The sequence below is a fragment of the Anomaloglossus baeobatrachus genome, chromosome 7 (genome assembly GCF_048569485.1).
Source record: "Anomaloglossus baeobatrachus isolate aAnoBae1 chromosome 7, aAnoBae1.hap1, whole genome shotgun sequence".
NCBI lineage: Eukaryota > Metazoa > Chordata > Amphibia > Anura > Aromobatidae > Anomaloglossus > Anomaloglossus baeobatrachus.
In genome coordinates, this window is record NC_134359.1 from 289,092,513 (window position 1) to 289,117,464 (window position 24,952).

At 43.2% G+C, this 24,952-nt stretch overlaps 1 protein-coding gene across 1 annotated transcript in view; it reads right to left on the reverse strand.

The window, feature by feature from the left end:
- MYO15A (myosin XVA) overlaps positions 1-24,952 on the reverse strand; it is a 123,215-nt gene that overhangs the window by 22,742 nt on the left and 75,521 nt on the right. The window contains exons 33-55 of the mRNA XM_075319461.1: positions 20,865-20,959; positions 18,664-18,784; positions 18,526-18,581; positions 16,210-16,389; positions 15,733-15,808; positions 15,501-15,648; positions 15,253-15,385; positions 14,819-14,927; positions 13,231-13,352; positions 12,979-13,038; positions 12,582-12,657; positions 11,163-11,278; positions 10,963-11,081; positions 6,868-7,009; positions 6,223-6,334; positions 5,198-5,272; positions 4,754-4,959; positions 4,496-4,665; positions 2,608-2,680; positions 2,382-2,454; positions 2,218-2,291; positions 2,050-2,132; positions 1,780-1,910 (exon numbers count right to left, since the gene is read on the reverse strand). Of these exons, the coding sequence (XP_075175576.1) occupies positions 1,780-1,910; positions 2,050-2,132; positions 2,218-2,291; positions 2,382-2,454; positions 2,608-2,680; positions 4,496-4,665; positions 4,754-4,959; positions 5,198-5,272; positions 6,223-6,334; positions 6,868-7,009; positions 10,963-11,081; positions 11,163-11,278; positions 12,582-12,657; positions 12,979-13,038; positions 13,231-13,352; positions 14,819-14,927; positions 15,253-15,385; positions 15,501-15,648; positions 15,733-15,808; positions 16,210-16,389; positions 18,526-18,581; positions 18,664-18,784; positions 20,865-20,959 (2,550 nt within the window). The remainder of the gene's footprint in view (positions 1-1,779; positions 1,911-2,049; positions 2,133-2,217; positions 2,292-2,381; positions 2,455-2,607; positions 2,681-4,495; positions 4,666-4,753; positions 4,960-5,197; positions 5,273-6,222; positions 6,335-6,867; positions 7,010-10,962; positions 11,082-11,162; positions 11,279-12,581; positions 12,658-12,978; positions 13,039-13,230; positions 13,353-14,818; positions 14,928-15,252; positions 15,386-15,500; positions 15,649-15,732; positions 15,809-16,209; positions 16,390-18,525; positions 18,582-18,663; positions 18,785-20,864; positions 20,960-24,952) is intronic.

Here is a 24,952-nt window from a genome sequence, read left to right on the forward strand (position 1 = left end):
GCTATTTATATGTGAGGCCGCATGGCACATTTTATAAAAATATTTTAGTGTAGGACTGCTTCAAATGAGATTTGCCGTGACGTGGCGAAGCAGCTCAAGAAATTGCAATTTTTTGCCAAAAATCTCAAAAAAAATTTTTATAATGCAGTTTGGAATGTTTGATGCCTTAGTGCACATTGGTGCTGGCTCTTTGTTGTTTCTTTGTTGAATTGGTCGGTGGTTGACCTCCACCTTGCTATGCACCCCAATTTGGGATGTATTCCATCTGTATAGATTTTGGCGTTTGGTGACTGTTCACATTGGGTCATCAGGCTTTGTCCACAGGCTATATATATACTTCATGCAGCATTTGCTTGGACCTGTCCCGCCCACAGCCATGACTCAGTCATGGGTACGGGACTGCAATAGACCAGGTGAGTGCTGCTGAGAGCAGTTCTGCTATTTATATGTGAGGCCGCATGGCACATTTTATAAAAATATTTTAGTGTAGGACTGCTTCAAATGAGATTTGCCGTGACGTGGCGAAGCAGCTCAAGAAATTGCAATTTTTTGCCAAAAATCTCAAAAAAATTTTTATAATGCAGTTTGGAATGTTTGATGCCTTAGTGCACATTGGTGCTGGCTCTTTGTTGTTTCTTTGTTGAATTGGTCGGTGGTTGACCTCCACCTTGCTATGCACCCCAATTTGGGATGTATTCCATCTGTATAGATTTTGGCGTTTGGTGACTGTTCACATTGGGTCATCAGGCTTTGTCCACAGGCTATATATATACTTCATGCAGCATTTGCTTGGACCTGTCCCGCCCACAGCCATGACTCAGTCATGGGTACGGGACTGCAATAGACCAGGTGAGTGCTGCTGAGAGCAGTTCTGCTATTTATATGTGAGGCCGCATGGCACATTTTATAAAAATATTTTAGTGTAGGACTGCTTCAAATGAGATTTGCCGTGACGTGGCGAAGCAGCTCAAGAAATTGCAATTTTTTGCCAAAAATCTCAAAAAAATTTTTATAATGCAGTTTGGAATGTTTGATGCCTTAGTGCACATTGGTGCTGGCTCTTTGTTGTTTCCTTATATAACAAGAACTTTTGCAATGAACTGCTTATTAAAATTCGCTGCCGTTTTTGAGATATTATATTAAAGTGAAGGGAAGGTTTGAAGAAACAATTTATATAAATAAACCCTTAAAACATCATTTTAAAAATAAAAAAAATGACGTTTTTGAGATATTGACACTTTTCTTTTGTTTACTCCTTGTTGTCTAGGAGACCGACCACCGCTGCTGTCTAGCTTGTAAGCTCTTGCCAGGATTAGGAAGTAACAGCGCACTTCAGCAATCCTTTCCAGGTTCAATACAGTGCTTACAAGCTTAAATAAAAAGAGCTAGTAAGCACAGCGCATGTTCTGCTGACTAGAAACGGTGGTCGGTCTCCAAAACAACGAGTTGCAATATTTTGAAAAATGATAGATATGTAATTTCTTTGCCATTTTGCTAAAAAACATTAATTGTTCCTATGTATTGATTTGTTCTTGTTTTTGGAAAATCAATAAATATATAATTTAAAAAAAAAAAAAACGAGTTGTAAACCAAATAAAGTGTTAATATCTCAAGAATGGCTACAAATTTTAAGAAGGAGTAAATTGCAAAATTGCTTGTTTTTACGAGCTTTATCCAACAATACCCATCTAGGAAGATGGTGATTAACCCTTTAAATCCAGCAGACAGTGCTTGTACTCGGGTGGTATAGAGCAGTGTGGACTCGTATGTTCTGGCTACCTTGGAAGTGCAGGCCTGGGCTTCGGCACGTGTCCTGAAGAAACTTAAACAGGTATGGCTTGAGGACTTCGGAGCTCCGATGATATGCGGTGAGGATGTATAGGAGCCGCCATCCTCGCTGACAACTGTCCCTGTAATATAAACACGTCTGAAGGACTGACATAACAAGAGAGAGGACAGTGACCAAAATGTCGCTGCCCTTCCTGAATAGACCCTCCAAGTGTCCCAATATGCCAATGTCCGCCTTGTAGCCTCTAGGGCAGGACTTACGTCTTACTACTGGAGTTATCAGTTATCTGCTTGATGATTTGACAGTAGCCTTCATCCTTCAGGACTTCGTGGTCTCCGCACAGCTGCAATGACAAGGAGCAAATAGTCCCCCAAAAAATAGACTTTTACTGGTGCAAAATCTCCAGAAAAGCCGCCATCCTCCCTTACCTTCAGGACCGTGCACACCACATCCAGCTCGGATTGACCCTTCATCGGTGCGTCCCCCATAAACCTCATCACAGCTGGAAACAATGGGAGACGTTAGTAGATAGGGTCCCTATCTGAGCGGATCTATACGGATCCATACAGTATATAGATCAGCCGGTACTTACCTAGGAAAAGGTCGGAGGCGATTCTGTTCATGCTGCTGTCGCTGAACTCAATCAGGGACTCTTGTACAGGATTCTAGGAGAATGCAGAGAGCATCATTAATGCAAGAATTGGGGTCTCCAACCTGCAGAAAAACTACACCCTGCACCGTCCCCCGCGCTGCCGAGGATGTCAGGAAATGCTGGGAGTTGTAGTTTTGCCACAGGTCATGAGTAATTGTGAACTCACCTTGGTAAATTTCAACATATCCGCCGGGTCTTTGAACTCTCGACTTTTCTTTGATCCTTGTTTAGAAGATTCTCTGGAATAAAAGTATTTATATACTGTATATATTGCTCATAGAGACCATCGCACAGGACAGGGGGCTCCGTCTTACGCGATCCTACAGATAATTACAGATCCCCTCCACCCACCGATAGGTCTCTCTACTAATTCTGCAATAATTAGTCCAAAATTAGACGGCCAAATTAATAACGTACCAGTCGTGTCTCGAAGTGGACGAATGAATGTGCTCCCTTTTCATTGCATTGGTCCGTAACAATAGACCAAAATAGAAAACATTGCAATTTTTTTTTCATGCCTATCATCAGTCCCTTTGGACTAACACCAATGTGCGCAGTTCAGGGATGCACATGTACCAAAAAATGCGCCCTGTGTTTACACATTGCAACCATGGTGCAGCTACGTTGCATTGTTTTTGCAATTTTTTTTTTGTTAAAGGGAACCAACCAGCAGGATTTTGATAGATAAGGTAAAGCCAGTGCTATAATGGCACTAGGATGATGAATACAGGCATACCTTCACTTCTGAGATTGGACAAGTGATTACAGTAATATTTGCATGCAAAGTTACAGAAATGCAGTTTTTGATTGACAGCTGCAACAGGGGCGGGATTATGGGGGTCGGATCTTGTTATCTAATCCCGCCCATGTTTGCCTGCCTGGCCTTCCTCCCCGTCGCCATTACACACATTAATTCCGGCGCCTTCTCATTAGCATTTATCCCTATTGTAGCAAACTCTTCATGAAGATGGTGTCAGAGTTGGCACCTGCACATAGCACAATCTCCGGCGTCATCTTTGTGAAGACTTTCTTTTCTTTATTTGGACTGATGGATGCATGATGCGAGGGCGGCGCATGCGCCCTTGTATTCTCAGCTCTCATTATGACCGCGGGAGCGCTCACGGTCACAACAGAAGTGATGACTGTCCTCAAAATCAACTCCCCGGTCTCCTCTGAAGTGCGCGGCTCGTCTTCTGGGTGCGGTCTGCGGTCACCTGCAGGGAGCTGATTTTTTGGGGGGAACCGGCCTCCACTTCCCGCTGTCACAACGAGAGCTGTGAGCTGAGGATGCAAGGGCGCATCCATCAGTCCAATGAAGGAAGAGAGTCTTCACAAAGATGGCGCCGGAGACAGCGCTGTGTGCAGGCGCCGACTCCGATGCCATCTTAGTGAAGAGTTTGCTGCAATAGTGATAAATGCTAATAAGCAGGCGGCCGGAATTAAAGTCTATGATGGCGACAGGGATAGGAAGGCCAAGCAGGTAGACAGGGACAGGAATATTCCCTTCCTGTTGCACCTGTCAATCAAATAGCAGTGCATTGCTGGAACTTTACTTGCACATATTTCTGTATTAAAACATCCAATCTCAGAACTGAAGGTACGCCTGGATTCAGCATCCTAGCACCAGTATGGCGCCACTGGATTTACATTATATGGGAAAATCCTGGTGGTTGGTTCCCTTTAAATAGCATCAAAACTATGCAAAAAACATGCATCATGTCTGCAATGCTTTTCTTAAGTGTGTGTCTGCCATAAACTATTTGTGATGAACCCCCCATCAGGGGCCGACATATTATTGGTGCAACTGGGGCCCATGAGGTGGAGGGCCCCATTTCTACCTCCAGAGCAGGTGGAATGGTGACTGAATGGTTCTCTATACTGTTCTTGCACAGGGGTCCTGTTCTGTCTGTGCTCACCATACACGTATTTACTTCTACACGGCGGCCCCTCTACCGGTCACATTCAATCTCCTTACACCCTTCGAGCTATAAGTATATATATATATATATATATATATATATATATATATATATATATATATATATACGTCTTACCCAGATGCCTTAACCGCCTCTTCTTGCGCCAACATCCTCTGTCCCTCTCGGAAATACTTTTTGGCGAATTCCAGCATATTATATGAGCTTCCCTGCAGCACGATCTCCGACGTGTCCACCTCTGTATATTCATCCAGGCTCTCGGCATATTCACTAGGCGTGGGCGATCCCTGGAGAAAAATGAAAAATAAAGGCGTCCTTTAATGTCTTCTTTTTATTTTTTAAGAAAATTAAAGAAAAAACGTTTTGCCAACTTACATCCATTTTCTTGTCAAATTCGTGAGCCACGGCCGTTGAGGCCACGGCGACAGCCACTGCTGCAGATGCAGCCGCTCGACTCTGACGATTTCTCGGCTCTTCTTTCCGATCAGCCGGTAGGTTCACAAAATCCGGAGCCGCGACCGGCTGCACACACTCAACTGGGAAGAGCCCAGCGCGGCCGTGGAGGGCCCCAAATTTCCAGCCTGGGAGAGAACGGATTACATTGACGTCCATTGATTGGGTATTTTATTGATGGTTCGGTTAGTGTCAGACTTTGATGTAGCAGAGCTGAATATGTCGTCCTAACCTCCATGTAATAAGAAGGCATATCTACACAGGGAGGACACTGTCGATCCTTCATGCACATGGGAAGCATTCTCCGCATTGAACACAGCAAGCCAAAAAAAAAGAAAATAACTAAAACAAGCTACGAAAACCCACCGAAATCCTGAGTGCCGTGCTTCAGCTCCTCCAAATACATCACCTTCTTCCGCACCACACAGCCATAGTTTTGGCCTGTGCAAGGATCCGTGAAAGCAGCATGAAAAGTCACATACAATGTTAGAAAGTTGCAATAGCTTCTATAGTTTCACTTGCATGTATTTTGGGCTAAAAATAATCTTTGCCATTCATTTTCATTAAAAATATAACATTGTTTGGATTTTAAAAGCTTTTTGATTCTTTGCACTTTACTGCTTGAAGAATGAGTCAACTGAGGATCCAGCAGTGAGCTCTTTCTGGCCAGAAGTTTACAACTATTTTTTTTATATCTTTTATTGAGCAGATTTATGGCCACATCAAAGTTCAGCTGAACTTTGATGTGGTCTGAGATTATAAATCAGCACACAGGAGGTCAGAAAAGATAAGGAGCTCGCTGATGGATACTCAGTTAAGTCATTCTTGAGCCCATGCTGTGCAGAGAAATAAAGAGACAATCTGTGCATTTTTTTTTTTTTAATGAAACCCAATTGCAAAACTGATCCACAGCCCCAAATATCAATATATACAAATCACTGTTTCTAGCATTGCCCCATAAATAAACAAAAAAAAAAATAAAAAAAAAAATAAAAAAAATAAAAATAACAAAATTATATTATATATATACACTGTATGTATGTATGTGTATATGGATAAATACTGCTGAAAAAAATATAGGGAGCACCAAAAGACAAAATCCTTATTTAAGTGTTCCCCTTATTTTTTTTATATATATATATTCGTGTATATATATATATATATATACTAGAATATATATGTATATACAGTATATATATATTGTATATTGAAAATATATATATATATTTATACAGTATATATATATATATATATATATATATATATATTTATATACGGTATATATAATCTTCAAATATATAAAATTAATTCCTACAAATAGGGGAACACACAGACATACGCTGGTCAGTGAGCTTCATGTTATGTCGCTTTCATGCCTCCTAGCACCTCACCTTTCTGCAGTCCTTCCAGAGGCTGCAATCGTATGATGTCTCCTTTATGGAAACTCAGGAAACTTTTGTCTTCTGTTACATAATTTTGCACAGCGACCACATAGTTGGAATCCTGAGAAACCAAACAAAAGACGACAGAAATGAGCTGGTGCACTTTTGATAAAATCCCTGTTTTCTCAGCTGTAGATGTTGCAGTACTCAGAATGCTGAGCTGTGTGTAACTCCGCCCACATCACTGATTGGCAGTTTCCTGTGTACACTGTGCCTTGTCAGCAAGCTGCCAATGCCAGTGGTGGGGGCGGGGTTACACAGATTACCTGGACTGCCTTGTTCTCCAGTGATAATGTCCTACTGATAAAACACTGATTGTATTGAAACTTCAGCAAGCTGTTGAGCAACTGACACATCCCTGGAATAAAGGTCTTTGCCCCTACATCATGCTTCACTCTCACATAAAAAAAGTCAAAAACCTGCAGACACATTGGGACAATGCAAGGGGAATTAGTATTAATTTTCACTGTCATTTTGGCTATGATCCCCCATCATCATTGCTGTGTGCTTAATCTTCTGTGTATTATCCCTTTACTGTTACAATACTGTGTATTAATGAATAATTACCGCCTCGTGTTCACTATGGACACTCACCTTCTTCAGCTCCATTAAGAAGCAATCTATCAAGCTCTTCACCTGGCTGGACCTCGATGAGAATAGTATAAGTTTCTCATTGGTCAGGTTAAACTCCAGCATGTTCTTGGAGAGGACGGTGACAAACATGATATCCGTGTAACTGTATGCAGAGAATGAAGGAAAAACATAAGGGAATGGACTATGGGCCCGATACATCATTGGTGTTTTTCAAGTCACTTTTTGGCCCCAATTCATCAAGGAGTTTTTGCCAAAATTAAACCCCTTTGCAAATTTGTAAAAATGTTGTCCAAATGGAAATTGCGCAAAAATGTAAAGACTTATGACAAAGCCGAGGCAGGACGGGGCGTGACACGAAATTCTTCAACATGGCAAACATGGTGAATTTTGGGCAAAATAAAAAAAAAATTACTTTTTAGTTTAAAAAGTTGATTTTTTATTATTATTATTATTATTATTTTCATGGTGCTTTACATATGAAAAGGGAGAGATAAAATGTCGAAAAATGTCAGATGTTCACTGAATCACGCCAGTGGGAGACTGGGGTAGATTTAGGCAAAAATCTTGTGGAATCGGTTGTACATTTCTGGAAACCCAAACCTTGTCTGCGATGATGAAAACTAAAAATAAGGGAACATTTAAAATAAAAAAGGCACAAATGAAAAGAAGAATAAGGCTATGTTTGCACGTTGCGTTTTTTTCCGCGTTTCTGCAGCGTTTTTAGCAGCAGCGTTTTTGTTTTCCAGCAAAGTCTATGGGAAAAGCAGAAATCCTGTCTGCACTTTGCTTTTTTTTCTGCAGCGTTTAATTTGCATATTTGTGGTCAAAAACCATGCTGAAAAAGAAGCAGCATGTCAGTTGTTTTTGCCATTTCTGCAGCGTTTCCTTAACATTGGAGTCAATGAGAAATGGCAAAACGCAACCAGAATCACAATTCCTGCGTTTTTCATGCTTTTTACCTGCTTTTCCACTGCGTTTTTGGCTCCAAAAACGCATGCTTTTCTGGACAAAAATTAATGGGTTCTAATGTTCCTTTACACACACACAATAACCGAAAATTTAAATGTTAAAAAATTATAAACTTCACCTATTTTTCTGATAAAATGTGCATAACCACTATTTTTTCTTTAAAATTAATAATTTCCCATATAGTTTTATTAAAAGTTAATTTTAAACTTTTTTCTCTTTTTTCATTCTTTTTGACTAATTCAAGTTTATTTCTCAGTGTCTTGATCTAAAAAACGCATCTGCAGAAACGCAGGTGAAAACGCAGGTAAAAAGCGCTAAAAACGCACTAAAAACGCGGTAAAAACGCATGCGTTTTTAGCGCTAAAAAATGGTCAAAAGCCATTTGGTCAAAAACCAAGGGAAGGAAAACGTGCAGAATAAACTGCAGGTACTCCGACGCAACGTGGGCACATAGCCTAAGGCACACATAAAAAAAAAAAATAAGGTGAAAAATGGTCTTAGGCCCTGTGCGCAATAGGAAAATGATTTTCCTTAAGTAAAATCTGCAGAATTCCGCACCTGCGGCAGAAATTCTGCAGCAAAAACCTGTAGGGGAAATAAACACAGTGTGTGCACAGCATTTTGATTTTCTCATAGATTTTGCTGGGGAAGGACTGCAGGAAGGTTATGACCATTTATTGCAGCTTTTCTGCAGCAAAAACCGTAGCAAATCGGATTTGCCGCGGTTTTCGCTGCAGAAAAGGTGAGGTTTTTGTTCCTAACCTTACTGCAGTCCTTCCCCAGCAAAACCTATGGGAAAAAAAAATGCTGCGCGCACACTGCGTTGTTTTTTAACCTCTAGGTTTTGCTGAAGAATTTCTGTAGCAAAAAGAATGAGCATGTTACTTCTTTTCTGCAGGTACCTGTGGTTTTGCCATTAAATAATGGTTAAAAACCGCAGGGACAATACTGTAGGCAAAATCGCGGCAAATCCGCACCAAAAACTCACCAAAAACGCATCATACCGCGGTTACACCTGCAGGTATTTTGGGTGCGTTTTTGGTGCGTTTTTGCCGCAGTTGCGGAATTCTTCGGATTTTACTTAAGAAAAAGTGTTTTCCCAGTGCTCACAGGGCCTAAAAAAGGCGCTAATGATCGTAAGGAGTTGCGCCCAAAGTCTTGGACTTTCTGGAAAAGGAGTTATAGCAGTTGTCCGACAACTTTGGCTCCAGAATTCTATAGAAAGGTGTAAGTTAAAAATTCAAATTTATTGAATCTCGACCCGGTGGCCCTGGATTACCTGCGTTTGAATTTTAAGTTTCGTTGGAAGACAGATGCGGTCAAGTACCTGGGGGTTAACCTCACATCTACTTATGATTCCCTCTATAACCTTAACTTCCCCCCCCTTTTCCGAGAGCTGAGAACTCTTTTGAGCAAGTGGTTGCCCCTCCCTCTTTCGTGGATGGGGCGCATTGCGGCGGTTAAAATGAGCTTGCTCCCAAAATTATTATATTTCTTTGAAACCCTCCCAGTTAAGGTACCAATAAAGGAGCTGAAGTCCCTTCAGGCGGCTATCCTTAGATTTATTTGGTGTAACAAACGTCATAGGGTGGCCAGGGAGGTGTTGATGGCTCGGAGAAACAGGGGGGGGCTTTCTGTCCCGGACATCCTAAAATACTATTGGGCGGCCCATCTTAGGAGGATCCCCTGTTGGGTGTCCCTTTGGGCATACAACAGGTGGACTGAGATTGAAAAACTTTGGCTGGCGCCTATACATCCAAACGCGCTCCTGTGGCCCCCGGCCCGGTGTGATTCGCCCCCCCCTCTTCTTGGACCGATGCAGTTCACTAGGGACCTCTGGGCATTTTGCATTAGAAGATTTCCTTTGGCATCCCCCTGCTCCCCTCTGGTGTCCTTCATATACCAACCCTTGCTCCCAAGCAGTCTGGAGTCGGACATGGTGCACCCCTGGCTCAAGGCAGGTCTATTCAGATTTGCAGACATTATAGATGGAAGTACAATGCAGATCCATTCCTTTGAGTACCTTAGAGATAAATTCTCTCTCTCTAATCGAGAGTTTTTCCAATATCTGCAGATCAGAGACTTGGCTGGCTCCTTGTTTGGCAGGGCAGGGGCCTCGATTCCCACAGATTTTGAGAAAATTTGCAGAAGGGGCACTGATACTAAGGGGCTGATTTCGGAAATTTACATTTTGCTTTCTGATTCACGGGAGGGGCCCGAGGGGTCTTTTCCATACATGCGGAAATGGGAGTCTCTATTGGGAAGGCGGATACTTCCTCAGGAATGGGCAGCAATCTGGGGAAACGCCGCCAAGACGTCAATATGCACACTATATAAGGAAAATATCTATAAAATTTTGCTATTTTGGTACCACACTCCAGATTTCCTTCATGGCATAGACCCCTCCATACCGGCTTGTTGCTGGAGATGCGGGGGAGGCAGGGGCACCATTCTGCACATATTCTGGTCCTGTCCAGGGATAGTCCCCTTCTGGGAGCGGGTTAGAGGGTTGATCCATAAAGTACTATATATAGAGGTTGATCTTGATCCCCTGATCTATGTTCTGGGTCTTGGGAATGGGGGATTGGGAAAAACGGCCTCTAAGCTTTTGTCCCACATCCTTACGGCGGCCAGATGCTTAATTGCAAAGAATTGGAGGCAGCCAGGGACACCCTCACTCCAGAGCCTCAAGTATAGATTACTGGACGTTAGACGCATGGAACATCTCACGGCACTATTGCATGACACAGTTGACCGCTTCCAGGCCGTGTGGGCACCATGGGACTACTTTGCGGGACAGGAAGATCTGTGAGACTGAGGCCTATGGGTCCTATGGAAAGAGCATGGACTCTTGAAACCCTTCCCTCTTCCCTCCTATTTCTCCTCTCCCCTCCTAACCCTCCTCACCTGTCCTGTCATTGTTTGTCTAGGTTCGATAAGAATTGTGAATTTTATGTTTTATTTTATGTATGAAAAACGTAAATTGAAAATCTCAATAAAAATTCAAAGTTTAAAAAAAAAAAATTCAAATTTAAATTTAAATTCAGTTTGAATTTGAATTTTCCACTTCCACCCTTTTCTGTGTTGTGCTGCCCCCTAGTGGTGATGACGCTCAGCTCCTCGTACCTGTAGCTCCTCAGGACTCGCAGCTGTTCCGGGCTGTTTCCTCCAGTCTTCAGCATCTTCAAGAGCTTAATTCCAGTATGGGAAACCCCAAGAATCTGTACCCCGGTGCCAACGCTGCCCTATAGTAGAAAACGAATCTGCCACTCCAATTCTTAAAAGTCACCAATGTAAGCTCCATACATACTGATAGAGAAACTTACCGCAGCGGGGAAAAGCCTTGAGAAATACACCTCCCACTCCTCCCGGGCGGCAGTCACAACCTTTTTTTTCACCATGTCATCCGCAATGGCGCTGAGCGAATCCACCCTGTACTCCGCTGACGGGACCGAACAAAAGTTATTTTACCAGTAAGGAAAATACTATTTTTTTTGCATTATTTTAATCATTTTTTTAGGGCGGCACGGTGGCTCAGTGGTTAGCACTGCAGTCTTGTGGTGGCTCAGTGGTTAGCACTGCAGTCTTGTGGTGGCTCAGTGGTTAGCACTGCAGCCTTGTGGTGGTTCAGTGGTTAGCACTGCAGTCTTGTGGTGGCTCAGTGGTTAGCACTGCAGTCTTGTGGTGGCTCAGTGGTTAGCACTGCAGTCTTGTGGTGGCTCAGTGGTTAGCACTGCAGTCTTGTGGTGGCTCAGTGGTTAGCACTGTAGTCTTGCAGCGCTGGGGTCCTGGGTTCGAATCCCACCAAGGACACCATCTGCAAAGGAGTTTGTATGTTCTCCGCGTGTTTGCGTGGGTTTCCTCCGGGTTCTCCGGTTTCCTCCCACACTCCAAAGACATACAGATAGGGAATTTAGATTGTGAGCCCCGATGGGGACAGTGTTCCTGATGTATGTAAAGCGCTGCGGAATATGTTAGCGCTATATAAAAATAAAGATTTATTTTATTTTTTATTTTTTTTCTCTCTCGCAACGATGTGTCACCAAATTCATGGATGTTTTTGTGGATTTTCTGTGTATATTTAAAAGCAAATTGTACTGAAACTCTACAGAATAAAAAAAAAATAATCTCATCCGCTTTTTGCGTAAAAAAATTGACATAAGTGGCGGAATTTAGAATCTTAGAATCCAATTTTTTTGTACACCCTTCGTAATACAAAAAGTGAATTTTGTCATCTGCACGTCACAAATTCAGACACTCCGTGGAAAAATCTGCACCGTGTGAATATACCCAATGATTTTTGTCCCCCATTTGTGGGGTTGGGGCGAATCGATTGGCAGGACCCGGTCTATCGGATATGTCAGGGATCCCTGGACGCTGGACTGGAACCCTGAGAACGTCCTCATACCTTATATCATTTTGCGATTCTTCTTATTAGCCGGCATGGCACAATGTCAGCGTTGTGGGCTCATACACATGTGATGTTGGCTAATAAAAAGAAGAGCAGGTAGGAGGCGATTCTCAAAAGAAGAGCAGGTAGGAGGCGATTCTCAGGGTTTCTGTCCAGCAGCCACAGATTTATGAACTGTCTAATGGATTTCGATTGGCATCAACTCTCTACCCATTAGGTTACTTTATGGGATGAGCAATTCTACTTGCGCCGTCCTGGTCTTCGGTGGCCGCCGGCCTTCACTGACAATCGCTGGCAATGTACCTCCTCCATCATCCATGTTTAGCGGCCTTACCTAGCAGAGATCTCATCTTCTGTCTCTCTTCCCGGTTGATCCTGATGCAGCTTTCGGCCATGGTGTCATTGATGATCTACGGTTATAATGGCAGACAAGTGGGATCATGCAAATGTGGAAATGCTACTTCGGCTGTTTTTGTTTGGGGGGGGGGGAATTCTGTAAAGTTACAACTTCCAACATGTCCTTTTAAAGGGGTCATCCTGTGAAAAAAACCATATTGCCTATCCATAGACAATATGTCAGATCAGTAACCAACCCAGCCATGATTGTAGTTTTCCCCCGCAGTTGATCACCTAGAATCTTTTCACCCCTTTAATTAAAAGATTGCTCGTATCGAGTCTCCGTATCAACTTTTGACCAATATATTTGCTCTGATAGACTCTAGAAGTCTCACCTGCTTGAAGATGAGGTCCAGGATGAGAGGGTTATTGATGCTGTCCCTGGGGTAAAAGACCTGGAGAAAGGTAAAACACAGGTAAAAACGTAGTGTCAGCAATTAGCATTTTAATTTCATTTTTTATTTTTTTTAAAGCTGTCTGCCAATATATGGCTCATTTTACAGCTGTTAAATATCCCACTAGTCTGCAGAAAGCTGCAAAACGGCAATGGCGGCCATATTAGTTTACACCCAGGAGGGGGATGTCACCTCTTTCCTGATGTAGATCCTCCAGGACACGTTGCTGTAGGTGTAAAACTCTTCGCTGTACTGTCGATGTAACTGCGTCTGGATATTTTCCTGTTCTTCTGACAGCTCCCGAGAGACTGACACTGAGTGGCGGAAAAATGATTACAAGGACACATACCTGCTCTACGGGGGGCTACAACTCACTATCAGGGTCTTCCTTACACATAATGATCACTCATTCTTACACCTTCCCTTTAAGAGTATTGGCGTCTATTTCTGCGCCATAGACAGAATACAGACTGTTACAGGTGGCAGCCTGTATTCTGCTAATGGTTTCAGACGGAGGATGATGATTCCTAATAATGGGACCATTACTTCTATTACTGCACCATAGACAGAATACAGACTGTTACAAGTGGCAGCCTGTATTCTGCTAATGGTTTCAGACAAAGGACGATGATTCCTAATAATGGGACCATTACTTCTATTACTGCACCATAGACAGAATACAGACTGTTACAACTGGCAGCCTGTATTCTGCTAATGGTTTCAGACGGAGCATGATGATTCCTAATAATGGGACCATTACTTCTATTACTGCACCATAGACAGAATACAGACTGTTACAGGTGGCAGCCTGTATTCTGCTAATGGTTTCAGATGGAGGACAATGATTCCTAATAATATGGGACGGACCATTACTTCTATTACTGCACCACAGACAGAATACAGACTGTTACAACTGGCAGCCTGTATTCTGCTAATGGTTTCAGACGGAGGATGATGATTCCTAATAATGGGGCCACTACTTCTATTACTGCACCATAGACAGAATACAGACTGTTACAAGCGGCAGCCTGTATTCTGCTAATGGTTTCAGACGGAGCACGATGATTCCTAATAATGGGACCTTTACTTCTATCACTGCACCATAGACAGAATACAGACTGTTACAAGTGGCAGCCTGTATTCTGCTAATGGTTTCAGACAGGGGACGATGATTCCTAATAATGGGACCATTACTTCTATTACTGCACCACAGACAGAATATAGACTGTTACAAGCAGCAGCCTGTATTCTGGTAATGGTTTCAGATGGAGGACAATGATTCCTAATAATATGGGACGGACCATTACTTCTATTACTGCACCACAGACAGAATACAGACTGTTACAAGCGGCAGCCTGTATTCTGCTAATGGTTTCAGACGGAGCACGATGATTCCTAATAATGGGATAATTCCTAATAATGGGACCATTAGTTCTATTAGTGCACCATAGACAGAATACAGACTGTTACAAGCGGCAGCCTGTATTCTGCTAATGGTTTCAGACGGAGGACGATGATTCCTAATAATATGGGACCATTACTTCTATTACTGCACCACAGACAGAATACAGACTGTTACAAGCGGCAGCCTGTATTCTGCTAAAGGTTTCAGACTGAGGATGATGATTCCTAATAATGGCACCATTTCTTATAATAAAAGTATATTTTGTAATTGATAGTTATGCAATTGTCTTAATCATAGGTTCGGCTTAGGCCCATGAATTGTGAACTCTGTGTCTTTCGATGCATTCTGTAATAATACTCAATATTCAGGCATTACCTGCGGGAGCTGTGGTGGGTCTCACGGCACTGACCGGTGGTGGGCTGGCGGGCTTCTTCTGTTTAATGCTTGGGACGGGTTTTACCAATGCGACTGTGTCCCTGGAAGCCTAAATTATAAGTAAAGACTGGAGTTGATGACTATAATCTCGTCACTATAAAGGCTTCTTTAAAGCGTGCCTCCATTTTTTAGTTTTCTGGACTAAAATGTTGTGATTAATAATTTTATAATATATTTTTATGGGGTTTTTACTGATACAGAGCTCCAAATCCCCTGCAGTTACCTGATAGGGTTATAGATACCTGAAGCTTCCACTAGAGGGAGCTTGAAGATGGATTCCTATATAATACAGTATGCAGTAAGCTCCTGAGCTCCCCCTAGTGGCGGCTGCAGGAAGATAGGATTGTTCTGTGCTTTTAGAGTATCTGCTTTACCTTAGGAACATAAGACATATTGGAGACAGGCGAAGGTTTTGCAAGTGGTCGATTAGACATTTGCCCCTTGAGTATCTTCAAAGCTTCTTCATGTGGGTCCATTTTCCTTCCAAAAATTTTAGGGGGCTCCTTCCTATCAAATAAACATTTTCCTAATTATTCAAACAGTACATATCAAATTGGATTTTTTCTTGGAGGGCTGGTGTGTAACCCACAGTCATACTGGGAGGTGTAGTTTCAGCACCCACCTTACAGGAGCGGGGGCCGGTCTGGTCACCCCCGGCTGCTTGTACTGGTTTATGATGTCCTTAATGTTGTGCGATGGTTCGGGAAAATGTTCCGAGTTTAGGGTGCTGTGATGGATGAGATCCTCCTGCCGCATGTGACTGGAGGGGCCTGCAATGGCAACGTTATCTATAAGACGGGGGAACAAGGCAATGGGGAACCCCCCCATTACGATGTCCAGAAGGACGTACTCACCAGGGGTGTGACGGAAGGAGCTCTCCCTGGTCGGGGATGTTCGGGTCCGGTAGGGAGATCCATTTTCGACGTTTCTCTAGGATGCAATTGAAAAAGTAGAATTAAAGGGGTTTTCCAGATCTTTGATATTGTTGGCCTATATTTAGGGTAAGTTATCAGTATCAGTTAAATAGGGGTCCGACACCTGACAAACCCCATTGATCAGCCATTCGCAGCTCCTGCAGTGGTTAATATACAGAGCTATGACATCACAGCTCATTACACCGCACAGTGGACATTCTTAGGTACTGCAGCTCGGCTCTTATTATTGTAAATGGGAGCAAAGCTACAGTACCCATTAGACTTCCAGACACTACAGGAGCTGCAAACAGCACCCCCAATGATTTGATATTAATAGGTCATTATCAATTCTGGACAATCCCTGTAAATGCATAAACTTGCATCAATGTAGTACTTTGGTAATCTCTTGCCATTCACCTGACTCGGTGTCACAGTCCTGGGCATTGGAGCCACTGTCGGAGTCACCCTGTAAGAATTGGCTCTGCCGGACGGGGTCTTCATGCCTTGCTTCGGACTGCCGGAAACCGAAGGGTTCACAGAGGGATTGCTGATCATCTGCTGCTGCAGAGCCATTGCCTGCATGGTCATCTGCTGGGCCTGGAGATCAGGAGATAAAAAAAATAAGGTATCTTTAGCCATAAGTATACACAGGCACTACTCTCCTTTCCTTTATATAACCCAACTGGAATAATACAGGAAAGCCCATATCCTCTCTTGACGTTAAAGGGTTAATCACCATCTTCTCATATAGACATTGCCGGATAGAACTTGTAAAATCAAGAACTTTTGCAATTTACCCCTTATTAAAATTTGCCATCGTTCTTGGGATATTAACACTTCTCTTTTATTTACAGCTCGTTGCCTAGGAAACCGACCACCGCTGCTTTCTAGCTTGTAAGCGCTGGCCGGGATTAAGAGGTCACAGAGGCCTCCAGCGATCCTGGCCAGCTGCAAAAAAGTGCTTACAAGCGCTATAGAAATGAGTTTGCAAGCACTGCACATGTTTTGCTGTTTGGCAGGGGTGGTCGGTCTCCAAAGCAACAAGCTATATTCAGAAGAAAAGTGGTAATAGCTCAAGAATGGGTGAAAGGTTTAATAAGAAGTAAATTGAAAAAATCCTCATATTTACAAGCAGTATCCAGTATGTCCAGGGTATTCCAGATAGGAATAGCCCTTTAAGAAAATTTTAACCGTTAGTAGTAAAACAAAGTCCAAACATATAAAAGCTGTGCCCAACTCACTTTCGCCGGGTCCAGTGCTGAGTTTCTGTTGCTGCACCCGGTGTCTGTTGCTGTCAGTGAGGTCAGCAGCTTCTGCCATCTACATTGACAGACGTGTTGAGCTCTGTTGCCTGCATCACAGACACCGGGAAAATCAGCAATGGACCTGGGGAGGGTGAGTAAAACCCAGTTTTGGGGGGGATTTCCAACTAATGGAGGTGCGCCTGTGCCTATTTCACCTTCCCTGGGTCCAGTGCTGAGTTTCTGTCACTGCTTCTGGTGTCTGTTGTTGTCAGTGAGATCAGCAGGTTCTGCTATCTACATTAACAGAGGTGTTACCTGCATCTCAGACACTGTGAGAATCAGCATGGACCTGGAGAGGGTGAGTAAAGCCCAGTTTTGGGGTGGTTACTATTAATGTTATATAAAACTTTTTTGACAGGGGATAACCCCTTTATTCTGAACTTGCACAATGGCCTTGGGAAGAACGATGGAAGGTATATTGACGATTACCCTTATGGGACTTGCTCTGCCTATCTCACCTTCCCTGGGTCCAGTGCTGAATTTCTGTCAGTGCACCTGGTGTCTGTTAGCTTCTGCCATCTACATTAACAGAGGTGTTGCCTGCATCTCAGACACTGGGAGAATCAGCAATGGACCTGGGGAGGGTGAGTAAAACCCAGTTTTGGGGGAGGGGTTACTAATATTGGAGGTTATAGAAAACGTTTCTGACAGGGGACGACCCCTTTAATCTGAACTTGCACAATGGCCTTGGGAAGAACAATGGAAGGTATATTGACGATCACCCTTATGAGACTTGTTGTGCCTATCTCACCTTCCCAAGGTCCAGTGCTGAGTTTCTGTCACTGCACCCGGTGTCTGTTGTTGTCAGTGAGATCAGCAGCTTCTGCCATCTACATTGACAGAGGTGTTCAGCTCTGTTGCCTGCATCACAGACACCAGGAGAATCAGTGACGGACCTGGGGAAGGTGAGTAAAACCCAGTTTTTGGGGTGGGTTTACTACCAATGGAGGTTATAGAAAAATGTTTCTGACAGAGGATAACCCCTTTAATCTGAACTTGCATAATGGCCTTGGGAAGAACAATGGAAGGTATATTGACGATCACCCTTATGAGACTTGTTGTGCCTATCTCACCTTCCCAGGGTCCAGTGCTGAGTTTCTGTCACTGCACCCGGTGTCTGTTGTTGTCAGTGAGATCAGCAGCTTCTGCCATCTACATTGACAGAGGTGTTACCTGCATCTCAGTCACTGGGAGAATCAGCAATGGACCTGGGGAGGGTGAGTAAAACCCAGTTTTGGGGGAGGGGTTACTAATAATGGAGGCTATGTGAAAAACTTTTCAGAAAGGGATTGACCACATTGCACATTGACTTTGGGGATACACAGTGGGAATAATGATGGAAGGTATATTGACGATTACCCTTATGGGAGTCGCTGTGCCCTTGCTGGGGGCCCACACTTGGGGTGACGGCCAGTCTGGGGGTACTCACCAGTAACATGGCCTGCTGGTTGATATAGGCTTGTTGCTGAGCGTACATGCTTTGCTCTACAGAAAGAAATGAAGTATATATGAGTATACAGTATATATAGACCTATCTCCATATTAGTGATGGAGGGATTACACTCACCGGCACGGTGCGATCCTTCACCGGGTAAATTGGATTCTCCGGGCACCTCGGTGCCATCCCTGCCGCCCACTCCTCCGCCCCCCTTCATTTTCTGGGACAATGCCGTCAGCTTTTCCAGATCCTACAGAGGAGAAGAGATGACTGTAAGTGGCCAATGCCCGCACGGGGATGAGCTGGAACGTGATATCTGACAAAGAGCCAGATGAGGGGGATCGGGTGACATCAGGAAGCCATTGTGCCCACGTAATTCCTGCCCGACGCTGCAGCCATACAAAATATTACACAGACGGTAGCCAAAAAATCATCAGAATTGTCAGAAGTATTACGTATTTCATTTCCCCATGACAACACCTCCTGGCCTACTAGTGTTATTTTCATGATTTACAAAAATAAAAATGATAATGACGTGTAGTGTAAGTTTTCCAGCAAAGGTAACAATAAATAAAAGCAAACAATGTAACCATCAATGGTCCTGGTAGAATAATGCTGCAACAGGAAGAGTTGTCATGGGGGCATATGTAGAGATTTATCTGCCACTATAAAGCCCTGAGTGATCCACATGTATAAAGTGATAATCTAGTGACATGCAATTTCAGACAGTGCCTGGAGGGTGTAATGGGATACAGTGATACCCTGTGCGGAGGGCACTGACCCCGCACACATCGGATGGATGGCACCTTACCTTTATATATGATCAACATTTTACCGTTTACCACTGGATATCAAGTAACGCTTATGCTGCTCTGATCTTCAGTTACACAGCCTTCTCTTCTATAGTCACCTCCAGAGCTGCATTCAAAATTCTGCTTATTCCCGTCTTCATCTAATATATAAAGCTGAATGTGTGTGTGTGTGTCTGTGTGTGTCCGGGATTGGCATCTGCAGCGTCGCACCTACAGCCACAAAATTTTGCACACTCACACTTCTGGACCCCGAGAGCGTCACAGGCTATGTTTTGAGGGGAAAATTTAACCCCGCGCTTTACAGTTATTTGCCAAAAAACCTGCCTCCATTAAAGCGAATGGAGCTGGGAGCCACAGTGCAGCCAGAACTTCAGAAGAATGCGCAGCCACGCCCTTATATGGAATGTTGGCGTGTCACAATGCAGCCAGGGAAAGAGACAGACACAGACAGGGAAAGAAACAGACATAGACAGGGTAAGAGACAGACACAGACAAAGAGACAGACTGACCGGGAAAGAGACAAACAGGGAAAGAGAGGGAAAGAGAGAGACAGGAAAAGAGACAGACACAGACAAAGAGACAGAGACAGGGAAACAGACAGACAGGGAAAGAAAGAGAAAGAGACAGGCAGGGTAAGAGACAGACAAAGACAGGTAAAGAGACAGACACAGGGAAAGAGACAGAGGGAAAGAGTGAAAGAGACAGACAGGGAAAGAGACAGACGGGGAAAGAGGCACACGGGGAAAGAGACAGAGACAGTCAGAGACAGACAGGGAAAGAGACAGACAGACAAGGAGAGAGAGACAGAAAGATATATACGGAGGGGGAGACAGACATTATAATTATATTTATATCTATTTGTTTTGGGGTGTTTGTGTGCAGAATACATTTTTGTTAATACATTCTATTTTGTTAACAGCAGTTATTAACCCGGGCGAAGCCGGGCAGTACAGCTAGTAGATGTATAAAGCTCATAAAAACAAGCACTTTTGCCATTTATAGCATGTTAAAATTTGCAGCGGTTCTCAAGATATTAACACTTTTGTTTACAGCTTGTTGCCTAGGAAACCGACCACTTCTGCCGCACTGAAGGTGGCCAAGATTAGGAGATAACAGCACGCTCCAGAGTTTCCTGAACAGATTTAAAATAATTCCTACAAGCTTAATAGAAAAGAGTTTAGAAGCATTGCACATGTTCTGCTGTTTTGCAGCGGTGGTCGGTTTCCAAGGCAACGAGCTGTAAACAAAAGAAAAGTGTTAATATCTCAAGAATGGCTGGGAATTTTAACAAGCAGTAAATTACAAAAATGTTTGTATTTATAAGAACTTTCTTACAATATGCTTTTATGGTAATGAGAAAAACACTTTAAATTTGGCTCCAAAAACTATATTTCTACTGTTTCTGTTGCAGGTAGAAAAATAAAACTCCATCCTAAGTGTGCCAGCACAGTACCAGCAGAATTTGGGATGCCCTGGATTGAATGTAAATTACTATCTGGACATCATATAATATCTTACCCCATTTCCATAAGACAGAACAGGATCAAACAGGCTGTCTAAATAATGATCCATGCCTTTCTGGGTAGGGGGCTCGCTGAATGTGTCTGAGTCTCCTGCCATAAAAAGGAAAACATCAATTAAAATCCAATGTATTGCAGCAAAATCTGATCATCTGTACATCATATACAGTAGAGAAAAAAAAAAGAAAAAATAAATACATTTAAAAAAATGTGTGTATATATATATATATATATATATATATATATATATATATATATATACAGAAAGCATAGGGCCTGGTCACAAAGTCTGTGCTGATATAAGTTACATGATAAATAATATAACCCTATTTGTCTACAGCCACCACTAGAGGGAGCTCACTACATACAGATTTATATAGCAACCACTAGGGGGAGCTCACTACATACAGATTTATACAGCCACCACTAGAGGGAGCTCACTACATACAGATTTATACAGCCACCACTAGAGGGAGCTCACTACATACAGATTTATATAGCAACCACTAGGGGGAGCTCACTACATACAGATTTATACAGCCACCACTAGAGGGAGCTCACTACATACAGATTTATACAGCCACCACTAGAGGGAGTTCACTACATACAGATTTATACAGCCACCACTAGAGGGAGCTCACTACATACAGATTTATACAGCCACCACTAGAGGGAGCTCACTACATACATATTTATACAGCCACCACTAGAGGGAGCTCACTACATACAGATTTATACAGCCACCACTAGAGGGAGCTCACTACATACAGATTTATTCAAGCACCACTAGAGGGAGCTCACTACATACAGATTTATACAGCCACCACTAGAGGGAGCTCACTACATACAGATTTATACAGCCACCACTAGAGGGAGCTCACTATTTACAGATTTATACAGTCACCACTAGAGGGAGCTCACTGCATACAGATTTATACAGCCACCACTAGAGGGAGCTCACTACATACAGATTTATACAGCCACCACTAGAGGGAACTCACTACATACAGATTTATACAGTCACCACTAGAGGGAGCTCACTACATACAGATTTATAAAGCGACCACTACGGGGAGCTCACTACATACAGATTTATATAGCAACCACTAGAGGGAGCTCACTACATATAGATTTATACAGCCACCACTAGAGGGAGATCACTACATACAGATTTATACAGCCACCACTAGAGGGAGCTCACTACATACAGATTTATTCAAGCACCACTAGAGGGAGCTCACTACATACATATTTATACAGCCACCACTAGAGGGAGCTCACTACATACAGATTTATACAGTCACCACTAGAGGGAGCTCACTACATACAGATTTATACAGCCACCACTAGAGGGAGCTCACTACATACAGATTTATACAGCCACCACTAGAGGGAGCTCACTACATACAGATTTATACAGCCACCACTAGAGGGAGCTCACTGTATACAGATTTATACAGCCACCACTAGAGGGAGCTCACTGCATACAGATTTATACAGCCACCACTAGAGGGAGCTCACTACATACAGATTTATACAGCCACCACTAGGGGGAGCTCACTGCATACAGATTTATTCAAGCACCACTAGAGGGAGCTCACTACATACAGATTTATACAGCCACCACTAGAGGGAGCTCACTACATACAGATTTATACAGCCACCACTAGATGGAGCTCACTACTTACAGATTTATACAGTCACCACTAGAGGGAGCTCACTGCATACAGATTTATACAGCCACCACTAGAGGGAGCTCACTACATACAGATTTATACAGCCACCACTAGAGGGAACTCACTACATACAGATTTATACAGTCACCACTAGAGGGAGCTCACTACATACAGATTTATAAAGCCACCACTACAGGGAGCTCACTACATATAGATTTATACAGCCACCACTAGAGGGAGCTCACTACATACAGATTTATACAGCCATCACTAGAGGGAGCTCACTACATACAGATTTATACAGCCACCACTAGAAGGAGCTCACTACATACAGATTTATACAGCCACCACTAGAGGGAGCTCACTACATACAGATTTATACAGCCACCACTAGAGGGAGCTCACTACATACAGATTTATACAGCCACCACTAGAGGGAGCTCACTACATACAGATTTATACAGCCACCACTAGAGGGAGCTCACTACATACAGATTTATACAGCCACCACTAGAGGGAGCTCACTACATACAGATTTATGCAGCCACCACTAGGGGGAGCTCACTACATACAGATTTATACAGCCACCACTAGAGGGAGCTCACTACATACAGATTTATGCAGCCACCACTAGAGGGGAGCTCACTACATATAGATTTATACAGTCACTACTAGAGGGAGCTCACTACATACAGATTTATACAGCCACCACTAGAGGGAGCTCACTACATACAGATTTATATAGCCACCACTAGAGTAGCTCACTACATACAGATTTATACAGCCACCACTAGAGGGAGCTCACTACATACAGATTTATACAGCCACCACTAGAGGGAGCTCACTACATACAGATTTATGCAGCCACCACTAGGGGGAGCTCACTACTTACTGATTTATACAGCCACCACTAGGGGGAGCTCACTACATATAAATTTATACAGCCACCACTAAGGGGAGCTCACTACATATAGATTTATACAGCCACCACTAGAGGGAGCTCACTACATACAGATTTATACAGCCACCACTAGAGGGAGCTCACTACATACAGATTTATATAGCCAGCACTAGAGAGAGCTCACTACTTACAGATTTATACAGCCACCACTAGAGGGAGCTCACTACATACAGATTTATATAGCCAGCACTAGAGAGAGCTCACTACTTACAGATTTATACAGCCACCACTAGGGGGAGCTCACTACATATAGATTTATACAGCCACCACTAGAAGGAGCTCATTACATGCAGATTTATACAGCCACCATTAGAGGGAGCTCACTACATATAAATTTGTACAGTTACCACTAGATGGAGCCAACTACATACAGACTGATACAGCCACCACTAGAGGGAAGTTCACTACATATAAATGTACAGAGCCACCACTAGGGGGAGCTCACTACATTCAGTTTTCTACAGCCACCACTAGGGGGAGCTCACTACTTACAGATTTATACAGCCACCACTAGGGGGAGCTCACTACATATAGATTTATACAGCCACCACTAGGGGGAGCTCACTACATATAGATTTATACAGCCACCACTAGAGGGAGCTCACTACATACAGATTTATACAGCCACCACTAGAGGGAGCTCACTACTTACAGATTTATACAGCCACCACTAGGGGGAGCTCACTACATATAGATTTATACAGCCACCACTAGAGGGAGCTCACTACATATAGATTTATACAGCCACCACTAGAGGGAGCTCACTACATATAGATTTATACAGCCACCACTAGAGGGAGCTCACTACATACAGATTTATACAGCCACCACTAGAGGGAGCTCACTACATACAGATTTATATAGCCAGCACTAGAGAGAGCTCACTACTTACAGATTTATACAGCCACCACTAGGGGGAGCTCACTACATATAGATTTATACAGCCACCACTAGAAGGAGCTCATTACATGCAGATTTATACAGCCACCATTAGAGGGAGCTCACTACATATACATTTGTACAGTTACCACTAGATGGAGCCAACTACATACAGACTGATACAGCCACCACTAGAGGGAAGTTCACTACATATAAATTTACACAGCCACCACTAGGGGGAGCTCACTACATTCAGTTTTCTACAGCCACCACTAGGGGGAGCTCACTACATACAGATTTATACAGTCACCACTAGAGGGAGCTCACTACATACAGAATTATACAGCCACCACTAGAGGGAGCTCCCTACATACAGATATATACAGCCACCACTAGGGGGAGCTCACTACATACAGATATATTCAAGCACCACTAGGTGGAGCTCACTACATACAGATTTATACAGCCACCACTAGAGGGAGCTCACTACATACAGATTTATACAGCAACCACTAGAGGGAGCTCACTACATACAGATTTATACAGCCACCACTAGAGGGAGCTCACTAC